The sequence below is a fragment of the Ursus americanus genome, chromosome 1, assembly GCF_024610735.1.
Source record: "Ursus americanus isolate L20-20 chromosome 1, mUrsAme1.1.p, whole genome shotgun sequence".
In the NCBI taxonomy this organism is placed as follows: domain Eukaryota; kingdom Metazoa; phylum Chordata; class Mammalia; order Carnivora; family Ursidae; genus Ursus; species Ursus americanus.
The window spans coordinates 83,684,700-83,707,082 of NC_142127.1; the positions used below are offsets into that span (position 1 = coordinate 83,684,700).

The 22,383-nt window shown below is 33.6% G+C and overlaps 1 protein-coding gene across 2 annotated transcripts in view; it reads right to left on the reverse strand.

Moving 5' to 3' along the window:
* Positions 1 to 22,383, reverse strand: part of ERBB4 (erb-b2 receptor tyrosine kinase 4) — a 1,083,293-nt gene that overhangs the window by 488,259 nt on the left and 572,651 nt on the right. For both annotated transcript variants that reach the window (XM_045806650.2, XM_045806649.2), the window contains exon 3: positions 13,933 to 14,119. In XM_045806650.2, the coding sequence (XP_045662606.1) occupies positions 13,933 to 14,119 (187 nt within the window). The remainder of the gene's footprint in view (positions 1 to 13,932; positions 14,120 to 22,383) is intronic.

Consider the following 22,383-nt stretch of genomic DNA (forward strand, 5'->3'; position numbering starts at 1 on the left):
TAATGACACATAGCTAAATGTAAATGCATGTGGATATCATTTGCTATCCTTATGCCAAGAAATAAATACACTCTGAACAATTAAACCCTAATAGAGATCCCTACATATCCACATGGAGTTGCATTTTTAATTAAATGCTTGAGCTTCAGTTCGCAAGTGTTCAGAAAGCAAAAATGCAGTATCATTCTCTGCTTATTTGGAAGGGTTAATGTCATCTCCTCCCTTGTTCTAAGGAAGGAAGTTGAACACTAAGAAAAAGTGACTCATACTTTCCCTTAGAACTTTTCCAGGAGGTAGACAGCAGGTAAGTATTATAAGTGATAAAAGAAGAGGAAAAAAAGACTAAGAAAATTCTTCTTTCATTTCAGAATTGAAAATTCACTACAGGAGGTATTAGGTGATTTATCTAAGGTACAAGTGGGATGAGAATATGAATCTTCTGGTTGCTAGTGAGATTAGGCTTTTCTAAAATCAAATACATCTGTCAATAAAGAACCAATAAAGAGCACAGCTTATACAGACATGGCAAAGATCAACTAAAAAACTTAATACTGTTAAATACTGTTACTCCATTGAGAACTATATAAAGAAGGGGGAAACAGGAAAGGAACTAACATCTATTTTCTGCTAATCACTATTCTAGGCAGTTTGCATGCATTTTTTCCATTCAATTCTCATTTTCAGATGAGGAAACTGGTGTATAGCACTTAACTGTTTTGACATTTCCCTTGTCAGTTGTAGTGTTGGTACGGAATTTCAAATACATCAGGTTTCAAAGCTCAGGTTTTTTTCTACTTTTTCAGGATGTTGGGACAGGAAGAGAGTATGTTGAAACATTTTCACATTCTAGAATATGCCTTCTCATCCAGACCACACAGGCTAGATTTGAATTGTGATAATAAATCCACATTCTCAAGCAAAGTTATATTTTGGGATCAAGAAGGTTCCCATCATCTTATTTCTGACCTCTATTTTTGTTACTTTACCCTCCCCTAAACTATTGTGACTTTAAGCCCAAATGCAGAGTATGTCTTAGATACAACAAGAGGCACTTAATTCTCTGTGATTGTTTTACAATTTTTTAATGGGTGAAATGCTAATCAGAGAACAATAAATGGCAACAGAGTTGGCTCTTATACAAACATTATAAACACGTATGGATTTTCCACTGTTTGCCCCTTGGTTCTCACTGATTTTATCATATTTTTTTCAAAGGACTTTTTCCACAGTACAAACTAGGTGGCTTAAGTAGTCATTTGCAATTATAATTAGATACATTTTTCAGGAAGAAAAACCATTTGGGGGCCTGTCATTTTATATTTATCTATACATGTGAAATTTAGAAATACAGTATAGTTTTGGAGCTTTTATTTCTATTAATTTGAGGATTATATATTACTGTTTATTTCTTTTTTAAAAATCTAAGATTTTGTGATTCAGAAGGACAATGTTTCAAGTCTTCTCCGGTCCTGAATATCTCTTAGTCATATTTTAATGGATTAAAATGTAAATGAGCTGAAAAGTTACACTAAATCTCTCCCTGATTTAAATTTAAATCAGACATCAAAATTGACATGAGATGGCTCAACAAATACTATTAAGTTTTAAGTATTTTTCAATATTTTACATTTAATAATGAACGAAATCTAATGTAAGGAGCCACTGTGTATTGTAATGCGTATTATAAAATACATAAAACAATTGGATAGCTACTTAAATTATGCAGATGATTTTCAATGAAATCACAAAGGAGTTGATAACCTATATTTTGACCTCCAATGTATTTATTTTACACAAATGATATTTAGATTTTCTTAATTTTTAAGAGACACTTGAACCAAGACACTAATTCTTGATTCACCCCTTTTCCCTGAGCACCATAGGCCTGCATTTGAAGCATGATACAATTTTAATTGCAAAGATTTATCATTATGACATGTAATTTCTAACTACATGAAATGACAATGTAATGCATAGGTGTGAAATTCAGCCACACATTCACTATGTGAAAAGTGACAGCAATAACATAGGCTGCTTCCCTGCTTCATTTCATTTTTCCATTCATGCTATACAAAAGATATATCTATAGATACGCCAAGTACTACTTCATTATCTTTTCCATATTTTCCTTGCAAAACGTACTAAACCGTATTCTTTGAGCGACACTATAAAGCTCATGTCACATTTCATTGTATTTTGTAGATAATTGGTGAATGTGGTTTACAATTGAGTTACACATGAACTCCAGAATTTATTTTGTTTCATTTTCTTCTAATTAATAAATGAAAATGCGTACCTAAGCACATAGAGATTGACATATAACTTTTCAAAACTCTTTTAAATTGTTACCTCCTCTACCTCCTTGAATAAAGTCATACTTTTGGAATAATATAATAGAAAGATCAGTAGACTAAGACAAGGACAAAAAGCTTATCTTGACAGAACACACAACTTCTAGCGCTAAATCAAAATAAAATAAAGCACACCCCAAATACAGTTATTTATCTGTTCTTTTCAATTCTAGTATTAGTAAAGGAAAGGTCATGAAGTCAATTCCCAGATAGGGCATTTTATTTAATTCTACTATACTCTCTCATCTTAGTTTCTAATACCTATAGGGATAAACATAAATAGTCTCACAAAATAGTTTTCAGTATTATAATAATTCAACCTACTTATGCAATATGAGTCTCTTTTAGAGTCATTTAACTCCTTAGGTAAGGTATCTATGCTAAACAGAGTCTCATTAAGAAATAAAATGGTAGGACTGTGCTGAAAAAGTGATACCTGGATCATCTGAGTCATTTCACCTAATTAGCATATAGCAGAAGATGAAAAAAATTCAGTGTCATGTGACCTCCTTCCTTTTCATAATCTCTATAACATGGTGACACAAGGAAAATCTGGAATTATACCACCTGGCTTCAGCTCTGAACTCCATAAAATCACTGTGTGCTCTGTGGCATGCTACCCGTCATTTTGAAACTGCAGTTCTTTATCTTCAAAAGGGAAATAACCACAGAAACCTATTAAATGGGGTTATTATAAAGATGAAGAGAGATAATGTTTGTAAATAATTGGCTTCTATAAGTAAATGTTTATTATGGATAGTAGTAGTAAGTAGATATATCCTGGGCTTTATTATGCTACATGTATTTTTTGTTTTCTAGATTTACTATGCTAAGAGGAGTAGGTGAAGTCATTAAAACAGGCACACAGACTAAAAGAATTCTAGTAACACATATAGCTTAAAAACTAGAATTTACAGGGGTGCCTGGGTGACTTAGTTGGTTAGGTGGCCACCTCTTGATGTTAGCTCAGATCATGATCTCAGGGTCCTGGGATCAAGCGCCCCTCCTCCCCCAATTGGGCTCTGCTCTCAGACGGAAGTCGGCTTGAGGATTCTCTCTCTCTCCCTCTGCCTCCCCCCCCCACACTTGTGCTCTCTCTCTCTAAAATAAATAAATAAATCTTTAAAAAAAAAAACCCTATAATTTACAATAAGATTTTTCACTGGACGTCATCAGATACATAATATAGAACCACCCCATTAAATATTTTAAAGCAGAGTGTTTGGAGAATTTAGTAACATTAAAATTAAAATGCATTCTTTATTTTGTCAATAGTTACCAGAATATGCCAGAATATGCCCATTAAATACATAATTAAAGCTTGAAGTCCCTATATTTCATAGTAGATAATCAAAAATGCTTTTTCTGATATCAGCTTTTTTCAACATTATTGATATGACAAAACCCAACCTCTAATATGTATGTCAGAGCAAATGAAATTGGGTAATTTGAACAGTTTTAGAAGAAAGAAAATGTTATGGTTCACTGTTTTTCTTTACTTTTCTCAGTAAATATTCCTCAAAATTGTTATGATTGTTATGATTCAATAAACTAAAACAACTTGACTTAGCCTATAAGAAAATTATAGCTAAAAAATATAAAATATATTTCAGAGAATAGATCAAAGAGTATTAAAAGTAGGGGAAGGGAAAATATGAAAGTTACGATAACGGAGAAGAGCATTGTACTGAACTTTTAGGTAGACTGGCAAAGAAGATACAAGTGAAAACCCTCTTTAACCTCTGATATGTTATGATAATCCCAAACTCTAGTTGATGTCTATTACTAAGAGAGCAAAGTTTAAGGGAAATTCCTAGAATAAGCAATTTTATTTATTATTTTTTTTTATTATTATTATTATTATTATTATTATTGCTTTTGAACTATATTTTCATCTCTTTTGCCAGTGGAGTAAATAAATCATATAACTCTCAGAAACAACAACAGAAAAAAAAAAAATAATTCAAATTTCCAGCTTAGTTTATTACATCAAAAGGTGTTGAGCCATGGAAATTTATATTTATTTATTCCCTGATAAAGATGAATGGAAAATTCCATTCATCATTTATGAAATATTGGCCATTTCTATTATAACTTGTTTGATATACTTCCACACTAAACAGTTTCAGCATTACAAGTATAGTTATTTTCTAGAAATTTAACAAGAGGTTTGTTATACCTCTATTTTCTTTCCATATTACTATATTTTATTGACTCTAAAATGTATTTTTCATATTTAATATCTCTAAAATCTTGATTCATCATACAATCTTTTATATTTCTGTTGGGCTTTCACTTTGTCTCTCAGTATGGCCTGCAAACATTGACCAATAAATATGTCTTACAATTGATGGTGACTTAGATTTGATGAAAAATGGTAGACATCTATTTGATAAAACATTTTATAGAGGAATTTCTTTTGTGACTTATTTGTTATTAAATAAATATTATGTTATGAACATGAATTTTCAATGTGGAATGGAGAATCCTAAAGACATGGACATTGTTTATGCCAGAAGGAATCCTCAACAGACCTTCCAATGTAGTTTCTCTACTAAAAAAAAAAATCATTATAATCTCCAAATCCTTATTTCTTTCAATAAAGTCATTTAAGAAGTAGACACTGGGACCTATTTATAACTAAATACTTATATACTGTGGGAACTGAAGATGAGAGTAAAAATTTCATTTTTTAAAAGTCACATTTCTGACAAATGGAAAATCTGTTATAATAACCTGAGCTTAAAGCACATTAAGAAGCAATGCAGCTTACTCAAATATAATATCTGGTCAGGCCCAAAATCATAAATGACACATTTTGTATCTTACAATTTGATTATATAGGCCTAACATGCTTTCAATGATCATAAAAATAGGCTGTTTCTATTATTCTTACCAAAAACATCCTTCTCAAATAACAATGAATAATATTCATTGCAGAAACTGCATTTAATGCGACTTTTGTAATTTACAATTTAACTTTCACAAGCATCTTACAAACAGATGGTTCCCATTATACTCATTTAAAGATGAGGAAACTGAGGTTTAGAAAGTTGAATAAGAGGATTTGAAGGGAGGGAGTCTAAATTCAGAGCCTATGCTCTGATTCTCCATGGTATTTTGCATGCAAATATCTTTGCCTACTGTCCTGGGTTCAGTAAAAGATGCTGCCCCTTTAGTGTTGCCTTGTCTAGTATGATCACTAATATGATCTCTAATATTGATCACCACACGTGATTTAAATTAAAATGAATTCAAAGTAGATAAAAGTAGAAATTCTTTTCCTCCAAACTAGCCACATTTGGCTACTCAATTGTGCAGCACAGATTGAATATTTCCATCATCACAGAAAGTTTTATAGGGCAACTGATGCTTTTGAAAGTAAAACAGATTAAAATGGAGGCTCTTGACCCCATAGAGATTCTTGACTATAAATAATATAATTGGGGAAAATACTTTCCCAATGATTTCACTTTGTAGTTGGTAGGTAAATATTTGTCAGAAATATAATATTTACTGAGCAAAGACAGGTAGGTAGAGATAATTTAGAATAACTCATATCTCAGCACAGTGTCTTGAATATACAAGTGGAAAAAAATCAAGCTAACAAATATTTGAACTGACATCACTTTCCAAAAGAATCCTGAACTTTTTACCAGTAAAATTGAGCCTATTAATAAACATGAGTTATGACTAAGAGTTTAGCCACCTTGATTTTTATTTATTTAAAGATTTTATATATTTATTTGAGAGAGAAAACAAGTGAGAGAGAGAGAAAGAGACATCAGGAGCAGGGGGAGGGGCAGGGGCAGAGGGCGAAGCAGACTCCCCGCTGAGCAGAGAGCCCCATGTGGGGCTCTGTCCCAGGACCCTGATATCATGACCTGAGCCGAAAAAAATGCTCAACTGGCTGAGCCACCCAGGCACCCCAGTCCTTGATTTTTAAAAAGCCATAGTTGAATAGCAGTGTCTATAAAATTAGTTAATAGATCTGATATGTTTAAATCAAATCCAATATATACAGTACTGTCATTTTGTGTGTGTGATTGTATTTTGTTGTCAACTTACCACCATTTTCCTAGGTACATTCATGATGTATTCAAGTGTTATATAACAATTAAAAATCAGAAAGTCCTTTCTAAAATACAACCTTAAGATCTTCTGTTTAAAGTTTGGATTATTTACGCTTATAGCCAATTTAGTATTTCACTGAGTACAGTCTCACCTGGAGAAACTATCCTATACATTTCTTAGGAATGACACAATAAGAAGAGATGGAAAATAGATCTAAATTCTAGAACCAGGTGCTCTTATTAGCCACAAGACTTTAGGTCTCGTTTCTTAGATGTAAAATTATAATAAAGATACTTTCCAGGTCAGCATGAAAAGGCTGTGTGTGAAACAATTAAAGAAAAGGAAACGGAAAGCACTTGTAAAGTATAAAACTCCATAACAGTATGAGATATAATAATTGTGCTTTCGGTAACATCAGAAGACAACAATGTGTAGCCTCATTTCTTACCTCTGACTGAGAGTTTAAGGGTCTGTCAAGCATGGAGTTGTCTCTTCTAACTAAACTATCTATCTTTACCTCTATTTCTATATAATAAAGAGAAATTATCTCTCTATATATAGAGATATATAGGTGGATATATACCTATATAGATGGATAGATGAATAGATAGATAGATAGATAGAAAGATAGATAGATAGATAATTTGTCAACACTTTACAAATGAATGTTTGCCACACCAACAAAGATAATGTCCTGGGATGAGGTGAGAAGGCAGATATTCTGACATCTTTACTGCTTTCCTCAAAGTAAAATCATGGACTCATGGTGATCATTATCAATTTCTCTTATTGCATTTGGGACCCTGAGGAACAAAGATTCTCCTCCACTTTCTAAATGTCATAAGCAAACACGCACATTTTCCCAACAAATGAGCTTTAAAAAGGAAGTTTTTTGACCTTACATGTTTTCTTTCCTTAGAATATGTATGCTTTCTCTCTTAGGAAAGGGAATCTGCAATTCTTGGACTTTTCTGTTCTAGGGACAACAAAGAATGATGACAGAGGTTTGAAGTCTCAAGTAGGAAATTTTCCTGAAAGACTTCCACAACACTAGGTTTCCCCCAATATTTTTCCTAAAGATGCTATAGGGATGAAAAAGAACGTAGTTCAGAGAATGGGATGCCTTCAGGATCGCCGAATGGGACATAAATCAACAAAGGGGTTGCTTTTTTATGACCTGAGCAGATTATCCTCGTATTCACAACTAAAAACACGTAAGCTAGAGAAGGAATGACTCCATTCCCTGAAAATCCCATTTCATGCCTTATTTGTCCAGTAACAGTATCTTCTCTAATGAGTGGTACTGAGGGAGAAGAAATTCCCTTTTTACCTTCATTCAATTCCATAAATTCACTCATCAGTTCTCCAAAGCTAAGAATGAGTCCTAGAAATTTTGCTGCAATGGCCACTCTAACTGATCTCATATTTAAAATACTTACTTTCAAATATGTTTCTGTTTTACCTATACAGTGAAACATAACATTATAATTTCCCTTCTTCTAGCTAATACACACTTTCTGACATGGCAGGCAAACAATCTTCTTTGAAAACATTGTGTAGAATAGCATTTTTAGAAACTGTGGACCTGATCTAAAAATTGATACCTTCATAAGAATGTGCCACTCTTCACTGATTCCATCTGTCTCACAGCGTTTTCACTATAGGTTAGTTTTGATCAAATCATTTTCCAAGTAATTTATCCTTAAGCTAGGATTATTCTTGGAATCATTTTTTTTTCTTCAGATATCCACGATATGCTGAGTCGTTCTTCTTATGTAAATATTAGCAGTACCTTTGTCAAACATTGTATTTAACAACAACTCCTGAACTAGGCTGGGTGAACTCACTCGAACATTACTAAGACCTTTCACAGAACAGCTGAAGAATGCTTAGCAACTCTAGTGTCAGAAAACGAACTCAGAATGAATATGTCTCTTGTCTAGGTCAAGGCAAATGTCAGGGCCAATGAAGGGTGAAACACGATGATAGAGATTTGAAATGAAGGGCTGGGGTAACAGGTGCTTGGCGTGAACACTGAAAGACAGGAGAGAAGTTCTATGAAGTACTAATGACAGCGATCATACTGAGAGTAGACAAAGAAAAGCCTCAGGCTTCTCCCTGCCAGAGAAATAGAGCCTATACATAAAATAGCTTCAAAATGGCATCTGAAGAGACACTGAAATTTAGAGCATCTTTTTGTCTAAACAAGTCACTTTTCAAGGCCCCAGTGAAGCAAGAGGAACCTATTTGAATATGCAGAAGCAGGTACAATTGTTTTGTCAGTATGTTGGCACAAAGAAAAACTAAGGACAAAACAATACAGAGAAAGAAGATGAAGGTTTCCTAAGCATACTCTCTATGAAAGGGGCTGTGGTTGACAAGTGCTCTACTTTATTTTTTAAATGTCTATAACATCGTGAGGTGGAATTTTCTTCTCAATTTTAAAGATGAAGAATCTAAGTTTCAGAGAGACACTCAGACTGTAAGTGGTGATCTGACATTTGAACAGGTTTTTCTTTTTTTTCCCTGATTCCACACCCATGCTCTTTGACATATATTGAGTTGATTGCAGATGGCCTGTCCATTTCAATGTTAGGTGATTTACTTGACTGTCACTGAAGAACGCTGAAGAGGTTTGAGAAATATAAGTACTGTTACATCAGCTATTCTATCTCCTGAACTAAGCATTTCATTTTATTTTTAGTCTACCAGAACAGAGTAAACTTAATATATCCTTCCATTATTATTGAGGGCTCCCAAGAATAACTTCAGCATTTTACTTTTGTTTGAAATGTTTGCTTGTCCACATCCAAATACTGATCTAATCAAGATGATCCAGTACACAGTTAACCAAATAATTAGAATAGCATAAAACATTAAATAAAGGTATGAATACATGAGTGTATTAGTCTGAAAATATGGAGAGTATTTGGCTAATATTTGGAAAACATAAATTGTATATTGGCATCACCTCAAATTTCACCTATTCAAAAGAGATATTCTAATAAATCATAAAATAAAAACTAAAATACTTAAGGTGAAATTTGATAAGAAAAAGGTATATATTTATGTAGTAAATTTGTATTCAAGTTATCATCATTATAAACAGAATATGAAAAGAACAGATATGAACTTAGGTATTTCTCAAAGATTCCTTCATATCTACAATATCACATATAGATGAAATTGTATAGTATTATCCAGATGAGGTAGTTTTATAAATTCTAGAAAGGAGAAAATAATAGTGTTTTCTTGTTGTTGTTATTGTTTAGTTTTTGGGTTTGGGGTTTTTTTTTGCCCCATATAATGAAACAACTTTTAGATTTTGGCCAAACAGGTAACTAAATAAATAGAAGCTTGTAGAATTAAGGTTGTAAATATATTAGATGTTGGTTTGAATTTTGAATAGGGGTATTTGGTTAAGAAGGATCTGATTAAAACAAACAAACAAACAAACAAACAAATAGCAGAACACCATCACTGAAGTGATTAATAAAGCCACAGCCACGTGCAAGTGACCTTAACAAAGGAAGTAATGAATTCTCTCCAGCTCTGTAGTCCTCTGATTCAGACTGTCATTCTCAATGGTCTCAAGATGATTACATGCCTGAAGGACACATTAATGGAAATATGCTCTCTCCCCTGACCAGAAAAGAATGAGCCAGCCTAACACAGCACCTGGGGATTGCCAAGCCAAGTTCCTCACTCCCTTTTAGATTGTGTGGCATATCCCTAGCCTAGGGACCTGCCTCTTCTCCACTCTGCCCCACCTCACTGACAATGAAACCAGGGAAATGTGAGCAGCAGCAGTAAAACAAGTTAAAATTTGTTTAGCCAGAAAATATGTTTGAGTATGTTTCTTGTCTTTGGGCACAACAAAAACAAAAGTATCTAAGTAAATTCTATAATAATAGTTATAGTCTAAGGAATAGCTTTTGGTGAGCGTCAAGCTAATTAATAGAATGGATAAGGTGGAAGTTAATTTATATCTGTGTTAAGTGGCATCCAGCCACTAACCCTTATATATGACAGTCCTCAAGTTAATCAAACATCCCTTTTACACAAAGATAGAGGGGGAGACAAATTATTTATTTATATATATATATATATATATATATATATATATATATATATATTTATATATATATATATATATATATATATAAATATATATATATAAATAATTCTAAGGGCAACACTGCAACAAAGATTTCAGGAGAAACAAACAAACAAAACACACACACACACACACACACACACACACACACACACATATATATATATATATATATAATCATAAGATCAAAATTATGTTACAGCCTGAATACTTCCTATCCCTACAAGTAGTACTTGTTATTTATCTTGTTGAAAGAGTTTAAAAATAAAATTTTGCTTAAAAGGAAAATTGACCATGATTATTATTGTCCCTGTTATGGTTTACCATTATGCAAAGTTGGTACCAGACCAAATGGCAATACAGAAGAAAGTTTATTCCCAGCATCTTGCTCAACTCCAAGCTCTTTAATAACCACATGTTTCCATCCAGGCTCCTAGCGTGCTCTTTTCATTGTCACCCCAACCTAAGGATATTTCTCATCATTCAATCACAAACTCATTTGTTCCCTGTCCCATTCCTTCCCTTCTCTCTGGGAGATGATAAATGAATGAAAATTATTTAGATCAAGTAAGTGAAGTGGTTAACTAGATATCATGCTATCATTTCTTAGTAACATATCTTTAATTAAAAACAGAACAGTGTTTCTCAAACTTTTGTGGCAATCAGAATCATTGGAGGGATCCTTAAAACACATATTATTGGGTCCCACCACAAGAGTTTCTGGTCCATTAGGTCTCAGGAAGGCCCCCAAATTTGCATTTCTAACAATACCCAGGTGATGCTGATGCAGTTGGTTCTTTAAGAACAGAGTTAAATTTTTATTTTATTTTATTTTTTTATTTTTAAGAACTGAGTTAGAATTTTAATTCACTAAGACAGTTAAATAGTGAGGTATTTGACTACTCAGTAGATTTGCTATTTCCCTTCACATTATATAAGACAGCCTTAAAATTAAGGTCAACCCTGCAGCCCTACACTTAGTATAAGCCTAAACTGTTTTAAATTTTTATCAGTTTGGTTTGTATAGCATATAAACAAACAAGATAGAACAATTATCCTTCCAAAACACAAAAACAATCTTATCTGAAGTGAATTGCAACGTTTGCTGGTTACTTTACTAGGTTACCTAGAACACTTAGTTCTTTAAGATACTACAATAGAGCAAATTTCTTCCCCAATTCTTCCTTTTATGAACAGTGAGATGTCTCCTACTCTTCCTCATATATTCTTTTACACAAACAGATTCATGCTTATTGTGTGATTTCTGATTTTTAAAATTGGAGTTATACTATTGATTCCAATTACCTAGAGTAAGATCAATGATGCTGGACTGATGTTCACATGTAATTCTCAGTCACCTAATAAATATATTAAGATATCTGGACAATTTCCAAGTTGTCTAAATTTTCCACCATTTATTTTATTGTACTTTTCTTTATATTCAAAAAGAAATTAATAACTCTTGAACACATTTTTTGTTCTGAACAATCAACTCATTCTCTTAGCCACTTAGTTAATCGCTTCTACTTGACACACGCACACATCTTACAAGACTTTCTGGCACAATACGGAATAATGTTCTTGAAATAATAGTGTTGTATTTTGGTATGACACAAGCTAACTGTCACAATCATAAGCAATCATGGTGTGAGCTCACTCAATAAATAAGGTATGCTTAAATGTGGCATAATTTTAATTAAATAACAAAAAATATTTGAGTAGTACTAATATTAAATGTAAAAATAAGTAAGAGAGCTCTTTAAAGATCGATTTTCTGGATGAAAAGATTGTTCAAATAGCACATATTATGGAATAATAACATAACTCAAGTATTATAAAAAGTTTGAAAAGAAATGTATTCATTTTTCTTTAATATAAATGAGGAAAATCATTTAATAAACCATAATTATTTCTATGCAAGTTTTAACTGGATTATATTATTTTTAGAATCTTAACTTTAATCATTCAATTTTTCTCTATCCATCCATTTCTAAAATTCTTCTTCCTATCATTATTTCCATGCAAGTAGCAATTTAGTCAAAAACCCTACTCTTTAGTAAGGAAACTATCTTTGAATGGAAAGAACAAAAAAGTAAAATGTTAATGAAGGAATCTATAAATTCTGAATAATTTGCATTTACCATTATGCCATCAATTCTATAGCAATCATGTCCAAAATAAATAACACAATCAGTATTCCTTTCTTCATCCAAAACATCCAATTTTAGCTTACATGTCTGGCTAACTATGAAGCTATTTCTAACTTAAAATGGAGCTGTTTCTAACTCAAAATATTTTACAACCACTATAAATTAAAGAAACAAATAATTTTAGTAACCAGACAATATCGATGTTATTTTTACTTAGTAGTTTGAGGCAATACCTCTAAAAATTGTAATTTTTTAATGTCAAGAAACATTACCACTGAGTGGACTCAAACACACATAAAATCACTATGTATTTGGATACAAAATATAGATTATCTTAATTTAGATTAAACTAATAGTTTAAACTCCTTTATCCCACTGTGAGAAGATAATTAATTACTAATTAGCACTACTTGATTATAGGCACACATAGCAAAACTCTTGATTAGAAACCTTGTACCAAACCTCCTACAATAGCCTGTATGAACTATGAACTATATGGACTGAAAGGATATCTGCAGGATTGCCAGGACCAGCTTACAAAACTTATAGGACCAGCTTACAAAATTCCTATAAAGTGTTGTGTTTTTTTTTTTTTGTTTTTGTTTTTTTTTTTTTGGCAGCAAGATGGTAAGTTTAGATTATCAGCAATTACCTTTTTCCAGTCTCAGGGGGAAAAGATCACTGATGATATTGAAACATTCTGAGAAAGAATTTCTGGTGGCATTTAGTGAGTTACTGAATAAGATAAATCAAAAGTAAATTAGTAAATCAAGGTATGTTTTCCAAAAATAACGGACTGTGCAAAAAACTAGATTAGTGGAACTAGATATAAAGGCTTGTGTATTTACTGAGCTCTAACAAGAGTGAAGGTTGTGATGTTATTTATTGCAGAGATTTGATGATATGGTCCACTGTTCACCTGAGACCACCAAACGTAGCATTCTTAAACCTGCTTCTTATCTCAGTTTTCAGTCACTGAACATTTCCTTAGAGTGTACTTCTGTTCAGCTGAGATACAGTATTACGGTATCTTTCAGACTGCACTTACAATATCTGTAAATAAAAGCAAGGGCATCACAAGGCATTATTTCTCATAAAATAAATAAAGACTAGATATTTAAATGTTTTATAGTGTTCCTCAGTATAAAACATACTACAATAACCATACACATGTATGTGTATGTTTATTGCATTATATTGATAATGAGAGCATATTTGCAATTTTGTTTATTTTCCTTACCTGTCAAGTTCTTCAGCCCAAGTTCTTGAAGTCCAAAGTTCCCATCTTTTCTGTAGTTTAGAAATACTGCCAAGGCATATCGATCCTCATAGAGTTTTGTCCCACGAATAATGCGTAAATTCTCCAGAGGCAGGTAACGAAACTGGTTAAGAGCCACTAACACGTAGCCTGTGACTTCTCGAATAGACTGAAAAGACACAAACAATTGCCTTTGTTAAAAAAAAAAAAATTAGAGTTTATTTGTCAATACACTAATTTCCACATTATATTGTAAAGAATTACCTTGATAATGCAAGAACACAAAAGGTTAGAATCTCATTTGAAGTATGAGTTGTAGTCTTTAAAAAAGTCATGAATGTGCTTATAGTAAAATGATGGATTTCTTTTTATAAAATATTCTTCATAGCTGGGATTTGAATATAATTAAAGAAATAAATATCTCATTCTTTGACAGACTAAAATGAGGTAAGAACACCTAGCCATCAACCAACTTTTTATATAAAGAAGCAAATTCATAAGCTTATCACAAATAAAACAAAGCAGCATTAGTTTGTAGACTATGGGATATATTTTAAACTGTGATATTGGTGTTTAAAGCTATCATTATCAAAGACAGTTAATTTATACGTCTCTGGGAAACATATATAAACAATATGTATTAAAGACCCTAATGATCTCTAATTTAATTATAACCACAATTTTTTTAGAAGATTTTATTTATTTATTTGAGAGCAGAGAGAAAGAGCTCAAGCATGAGCAGCAGAAGGGGGAGAGGGAGGGAGAAGCAGACTTCCCACTGAGCAGAGAGGCCCAATGATGCCAGGACGCAGGGCTGCATCTCAGGACCCTGAGATTATGACCTGAGCCGAAGGCAGATTCTTAACCAACTGAGCCACCCATGCGCCCCTACAACCACAATTTTTATATTTACTATCTATTGTTTAACATAGTATAAGCTAACTACTTAAAGGTTTATAATACATTTTAAAGCAAAAAAAGTCACAAAAAAAGCCCCTAGGTTTCATCTGAAGTTAGTTTTTCAGTAAAATAAGCAAGATCATGACAGCTATGAACATATGCATTAAATTTTTTAAAAAATTATATATATATGCATATATAATATATAAGTGGAAAATGTTTGATGTTATTTTAATGTTAAATTCATGTCAGTTTAGACCTCTTATTTTGATGTCCCAGTGCTCAATCCTTGGTACTCTTTTCTATCCACTTTCATTCCCTTGGTGACCTTATTCAGTTTCAAGGTTGATGATCTCTAAATTTTTACCTCCAACCTGTCCCCTAAACTACAGACTCCTATCTAACTGTCTATCCCACATCTTTGCCTAATAGACTTCTCAGATACACCCATTCAAATCTGAACACCCATCTTCCTTGCCCCAACCTTCCAGCAGCCTTTCTCATCTCATTTCAGGTCAATCCGTCCTTCCTATTATTTCAGCCAAAGTCTTGGGGTTATTCTTGACTCCCCTCTCACACACCAAATGCAATCCATCATATTTGTTCTGCCTTTAAAATGAACAGCCATTGATTCAACCGATTCAACCACTTCTTACATCAACCACTGCTATCATCTGAACCATCATCATTCCCTTATCAGGATTACTGCAATAGGTCTCCCTGTTTCTACTTCATTTGATCCCTTATCATATATTCTCAGTTAGGGCTGGGCCTGATTTTTTTTTTTTTTTTTGTAAAGTATGCTCTGCGCCCAGCATGGAGCCCAATGCACAGAACATGAACAGATGACCCTGAGATCGAGACCTGAGCTGAGATTGAGTTGGATGTTCAACAGACTGAGCCCCCCAGGCATCCAAGACCTGATCGTTTTTAAACATAAGTCAAATCATGACACTTCAATTCTTAAAACCCTGAAACATCTCCCAAGTCACTCAAAGTAACAGACAAAATTCTTTCACTGATCAGTCAAAATCTATCTGTCCTGCCCAATGCAGCAACAACTAGCTATATGTGGCTACTGAACAATTGAAATGAAACTGGTATGAATTGAGATAAAATTCACTCTTGATTTCAAAGATTCCATGTTGAAATTACAACATTTTAGATAAATTGAGTTATATAAAATGCATTATTAAATTTTAACCTTCCTTTTTACGTTTTTATTATGGCTACATGGAAATTAAAAATTATATTTTTATGGCTATCGCTATATTTCTATTGTGCAGTGCAATACTATATGATCTGGTCATTGGTTCTTTTTGTAACTTTCTTTTTCTAAAGATTTTATTTACTTATTTGAGAGAAAGAGACAGATAGTGACAGAGATAGAGAGAGCACAATCAGGGAGGAGAGGGAGAAGCAGGCTCCCGCTAAGCAGGGAGCCTGACATGGAGCTCAATCCTATGACCCTGGGATCAAAGGCAGATGCTTAACAGATTGAGCCGCCCAGGGGCCCCTGTAACTTCTTTTTTCCACTCTCTGCCTTTCTCACTCTATTCCAGTTTTGCTGGTTTCCTTGTTCTTCTAACATGCCAAGTATGGTCCTTTCTCAAGGTGCTCACTGTACTCTTAAAGGCCTGAGTTTCTTTCCCTCTTGTTTTCTTTTTGGCTAATTTCCTCACTGCCTTCCAGTTTTTTTCTCAAATCTCACCTTCTCAGTTGAAGCCAATGATAACTAAAATCCTCCCACCTTTTCCTGCTCTAATTTTTATTGTCTCTATAGTACTTCTCACCTTCAAATTTACTACATAGTATATTTATTACATTTAGTATTTATAGTCTGTCTCTCCCTTTCTCAGAATATAAGCTCTGCAAACTCATATAATGAGAAACCAATAACATTTCCTGAGCACTCTGGCTTTTCTTTGGCCATATCTTCACCACAAGGCAAAGTCTACAGAGTTAAGAGAAGTGTCCATCTGGAACCTCTAGAGAAGACCCATGCTCCAGATGCTGGTGATCCCAGAATTTCATTCCCAAATTGTCCTAATCCCTCATCTAGAGCCTGTGATATCTTTCCTGGTCTGTCCCCCAGTCAGCAGACTATGCAACCAACATGCATACACCTAGCAAGGGTGGGTGGTCCATGTGCAGATGTTTGAGTGGAGAGTGTGTGGATGCTGGATGTACAGGCTAAGTGTCCATTCACTCTGCTCAAATCTTCCTCTGATACTGGACAGAACTGGTTAAAGGAGGGGCTAAGGGCTGGAGTCCATCTCTCTCCATGCCACCATACTACTGAGGAGTTCAAAAATTCTAACAGCTCACCTGGCCATCCAAGTTATTATAAAGATATTTCTGTCAAAGTGGGAGGATAGATAATATTTTAATAATTATTATTTGATTTATAATAAATAATAACAACATAAAATATGTAGACCTTCATTTATACTCTTATCCCAGGTCCCACAATTCTTAGGAATGAACCTGCTAACACTAATCACCTAGAAAGGTAGAACCCTAATGGAGCAAAGGGTCCATTAAATGAAGTGTCCAAATGGACGAAGGGTCAAGGAACCTATGAAACTATTCATGTCTGGCACTGGATTGGGAATTCTAAGCCACTCTAAGCATCCCTGGGATACTGAGCATTTTGGATTAAAGAGATAAATGCTTAGAGGAAAAGAAAAAAAAAAAAAAGAGGTGAAAGGTTAACAGTGGCATACACTGTTTGCATACCATATTTGTTTGAAATTTCACTTGACTGGACTAGTCTATCCCTAGAGCCCTACAAATCCTCCTTCAATCACTGTTCCAATGGTTGAACTTTAATCTCTTTGTGTTCTTAGAAGAGATATCAAAACCATTTTCCAATATCATGTGGTCTAAAAAGTAAAATTCTTTCATTCATTATAAAATTAATTTATCCTTTAACTTGTATACAATAATTATCAAGTGGTCTAAAGTACAATGATAACACAAAGATAAACATTGGGGATGGAGGATGTATTATCAATCTTTTGTCTAGAGCATGTCATAGTATCCATCATTCTTCCTAACACACTTACCATTAGCTCCAACTTCACTTGGAAACTGACTCTAATTAGACTCTTAGAATAATGGTAAGAAATGTGGGCTCAACTACCACACAAAGCTGGGCTCAAAATACTTTACACTTAATAGCCTTCACACTGACTGGCTTTGTAGTCTTATTAAAATTATTTACCCTCACTGAGTCTCAGTTTCCTTATCTTGAAATAAAAGATAGCAATAACTCTATTAAAAATATTTTTACAAGAAGATATAAGAAAAGTGTCTGGGGGGACCCAGATGACTCAGTCAGTTAAGCCTTTGACTCCTGATTTTGGCTCAGATCATGATCTCAGGGCCCTGAGATTGAGCCCCGGCAACAGTCTCCGTGCTCAGCATGAAGTCTGCTTGTCTCTCTCCCTCTGTTCCTTCCTCCGCTCGCTCTCTCTTTCTCAAATAAATAAAATCTTAAAACAAAACAAAACAAAAAAAAACTAAATAAAAGTGTCTGGCAAATAGTAAGTGTTCAATAGATGCTATCTATTACAAATATTATTATTTCTGATAACAGCCAAAACTATCTATAGACAATCTGATTTGAAAATAAAAATAATTATAACATTACAGAAGAACCACTATCTTTAATCTTTGTTATAAAACCTTTATATCTTTTTTTAAGACTTTGTTTTATTTATTTGACACAGACAGACAGAGAGAGAGAATGTGAGCAGGGGGGAGAGAACACAGGGGGAGAGGAAGAGCGAGCAGCAGGTTCACCACTGAGCAGGGAGCCTGACCTGGGGCTTGATCCCAGGACTCCAGGATCATGACCTAAGCTGAAGGCAGACGCTTAACCGACTGAGCCACCCAGTTGCCCCTCTTTATATCTTTTTTGTATCTTGCCTCTTCAACTTGTAATTTATTCCTAAATTACAGAACCGGTTCCTTATACTGTTTCTGTGTATGTTATAGCCTATAGTGCAAACTCTGGCTGTACTGAACAGACATTCGATAATGGCTGTTGAATGAAGTAGAGAATTAAAAAGTAGAAAACAATGCTTATGGTCTTTTTAGATATTGTTTCCCATTGAAAATTATTTTATAAACTTTCTGTTAATAAAAAACATTGTTTGAACAACATAATCATGACTTGTGCCCAAGGACCACAGTGGTAAGTAGAAATCAACAGAATGTCCCAACGAAAAGAAAACCCTGACTCTGGTTCTGGCTCAGTACATTTAGTTCCAGGAAACTGCTATTTTGTCAACCGAAGAGTGAATATCCACCTAAAGACATATCTCTCTCCTTGTTGTGTAAGTTTCTGCTGTCTAAAACTGATTGATTTCCATTGTCAATGTATGCTTCTACAGCTGCTTTGTTCAAGAAGTGAATATAATTGAAGATCATTAAAGCCTTAAATGCTTCAAAACTCTTCTAACCCAAGGGATGATTTATTTTGCTTAGGGCATTTGATGATGGAAACCAAAATAATGAGAAAAAAGAAAGAAAAAAAGAAATTTGACTGACTTCCCATATTAGCAATATCCATATTAGCAATAAATCTAGAAAAAATACATGGTTTGTTCTAAGGAATAGAAATTTACAACTGTTCTCCCATAAAATATTTTAAGAAAAACTATGAAATCTGAAATTATAATGTTCCCAGGATTTTCAATGGATGTCATTCAATCAAAAATTAGAAGAGATTGGACTGCTTCACTGGGGTTTACCTGCAGATATTCAAGAAAAATCAATCTGTATTATTTTTAAATCTCTATTTCATTTCACAATTCTTACAACAATTGCTATTTTTCTTTTTTTGGTGTTTGACACAATTTCCTTATTCTTTTATTTTAGTTGGTTCTCTCTAACTTGATCCTAGTGAGAATAGTGAATACTTAAGATTTAAGTGATTGCAATACCTCATGATTCCTGAGTATTTAATCAGTGTTTAGGAACAATGTTATGCACATCAAAAGCAATTATACATTCTTGGCTACGTGTATAAAACTCTGTTTCCTAGGTTTTTTTCCTACTCAAATTATGCATCAAATCCATGTTTGTTATTTTTCTTTAATCATACCTTTGAAAATAAACCTATTTACTCTTGTTAGGACCTTCTGCAGCAAATCAAAACAGTTCTGAATTCTTATCTTCTTCTCCAGTGTCTTACGTACTCATACCGAATTAGATAGCATCTTCAAAATAACACTAACACATTCTATCAGTCAAGACCTCCACAAATAAAATAGTGATTACTTATGATCAGTAGACTTGAAATTAAATTCATAGTATTACAGAGAAGAGTAGGGAGCAGAGAACTATGGCGGGGAGGGGGGGAGGAAAGCCCCTCTGCTGGTAATGACTATAGAATTTATGTGTTCTCTGACAATGACAAATGAAGTAGCAAATTGTAACCTCTCTATCACTAAGGTTTTCCATTAAGTTTCCCCAGGCAATTAATTTCTGTCCCTGCCCCTTAGAGCAAGACTGGGAATTTCTAAAGTAGAGAACATTCTTAACTATGACATAAATATTAAGAAACTTACTGGGAAATAATTAATAAGCATATAGCAAACATTACATATTCCGGCTGCATGTAGAGATAGAGACTGACTGAGTATATACCTCATTCCCATATGACATCTCCAAAGGGGATGACATATTTGGCTTTGGAGTCTTGCTTTAAGTTTTCCCAGGTTCCTTAAAACTCCAGTGATTATGCTACCCTAGCAAGCAGAAACCCAAAGTCTGATCTGATTAGATTTGGGAAAATAGAGTAATGGGAAATGTCATGTACCTGTCTCTGGTAGAGTTGAATTCATGTTCATTTTACATGACATGAAATAACACTGGGGAAGGGTAGGAGAGTCTAATCCAGTTCTTCCCAGCAAAACTGCTAACTCTTAGCCACCACTAGCCATCCTTTTGGGTGCTAGTGCTATTACAATCCTTAACTTTCTAAGGATCTACAGGCCATTCATTCATCATCACTGGCCACTTAGCCAGCTCTTAACCCTAGTAGCAAATACTTCAGTTCTACTGAAAAGAGGACAACTTAACTCTCCCAAAGTTATCATCTTTCTCTTTGTCCTATATATCTGTCTTAGCTGGCCAGAGAGTTCTTAACAGGCCCCCTTCAGGCCTCCATTCACAATTGGTCCTTCATCTCCTGACCTTAGCTCAGCTATATCCCTGTATCATAGACTTGTTATATTAGAGTTAGTTTCCACAAGTTAAATAGGGAGCTTTTGTAGATTCATATATAAATCTCAATTTTAAGTGTCTGTATATTAAAAAAATCTGTACTGTTAAAAATTTCATTATCTCTTAAAATTTAAAAAAAATATATATATGTGTGTATGTATATATATTTTTTCTTTTCCATGTGTTTATACAGACAGATCTACATTTTTAAACCTGAATTCTAAATTGACATTTTACACTCTTTTATAACTATTTAAAATACAGTATTGAATTCATGTTTTTCCCATTAGATATACACATTAAGCTTCAGGGATTTAGGGAATTGAATTTTAACTGAAATTAGATACACTGCATAAATGCAAAATAGTAAGAGTATCTGGAGACCTTTGAATTAAACTTTGATTAATTATAGATACAACTTAAATCAAAAAGAAATTATTAGTTGTCAGCATTTTCATACAACTGAGCCTACACATGAATTAAAGTGTTGTAATTTTTATATACATTGCACATGTGACGAGCATTTTCCTCCACAGAAAATCAAACTGCTTAGGGCAATTCAGTCCATTGATTAAATTTGGATGCTGCAATCTGACAGGTATTAGTCTGACTTTTGTCTCCATTATTTATTGACCTGTACAAGTTATTTAACCTTAATTTCTCTTCTGAAAAATGGGACAAATTCCTCCTAAGTGTTTAAAAGTTGAAGATCTGGGGTGCCTGGGTGGCTCAGTGGTTAAGTGTCTGCCTTCGGCTCAGGGCATGATCCCAGAGTCCTGAGATCAAGCCCCACATTAGGCTCCTCTGCTGGGAGCCTGCTTCTTCCTCTCCCACTCCCCCTGCTTGTGTTCCCTCTCTCACTGGCTGTCTCTCTCTCTCTATCAAATAAATAAATAAAATCTTTTAAAAAAATTAAAAAAATAAAAGTTGAAGATCTTCAAAAAATGATCAATTTCATCATCATACTATTATTGTCAGTATAATTATGCAAATATTTGCAAATATTTTGTATAGTTTAGGATTGGTAAATGATATGAAAGCATATATATATTTGATATTAAAATTAATTAAACCACTGGTGCTGTCTAGTTCATAAAGGTGTGGACACAAGCCAGATTCCCTGTTACGGGCTCAACTATGATTCCTCAAAATTGATGGTGAAATCCTAACTCCCAGTATCTTACAATGTGACCATATTTGGAGTAGGGTCTTTAAAAAGGTAATTAAATTAAAATGAGGTCACTAGGATGACGTTAATATAGTATGACTGGCATCCTTAAAAAGAAGAGGAAATGA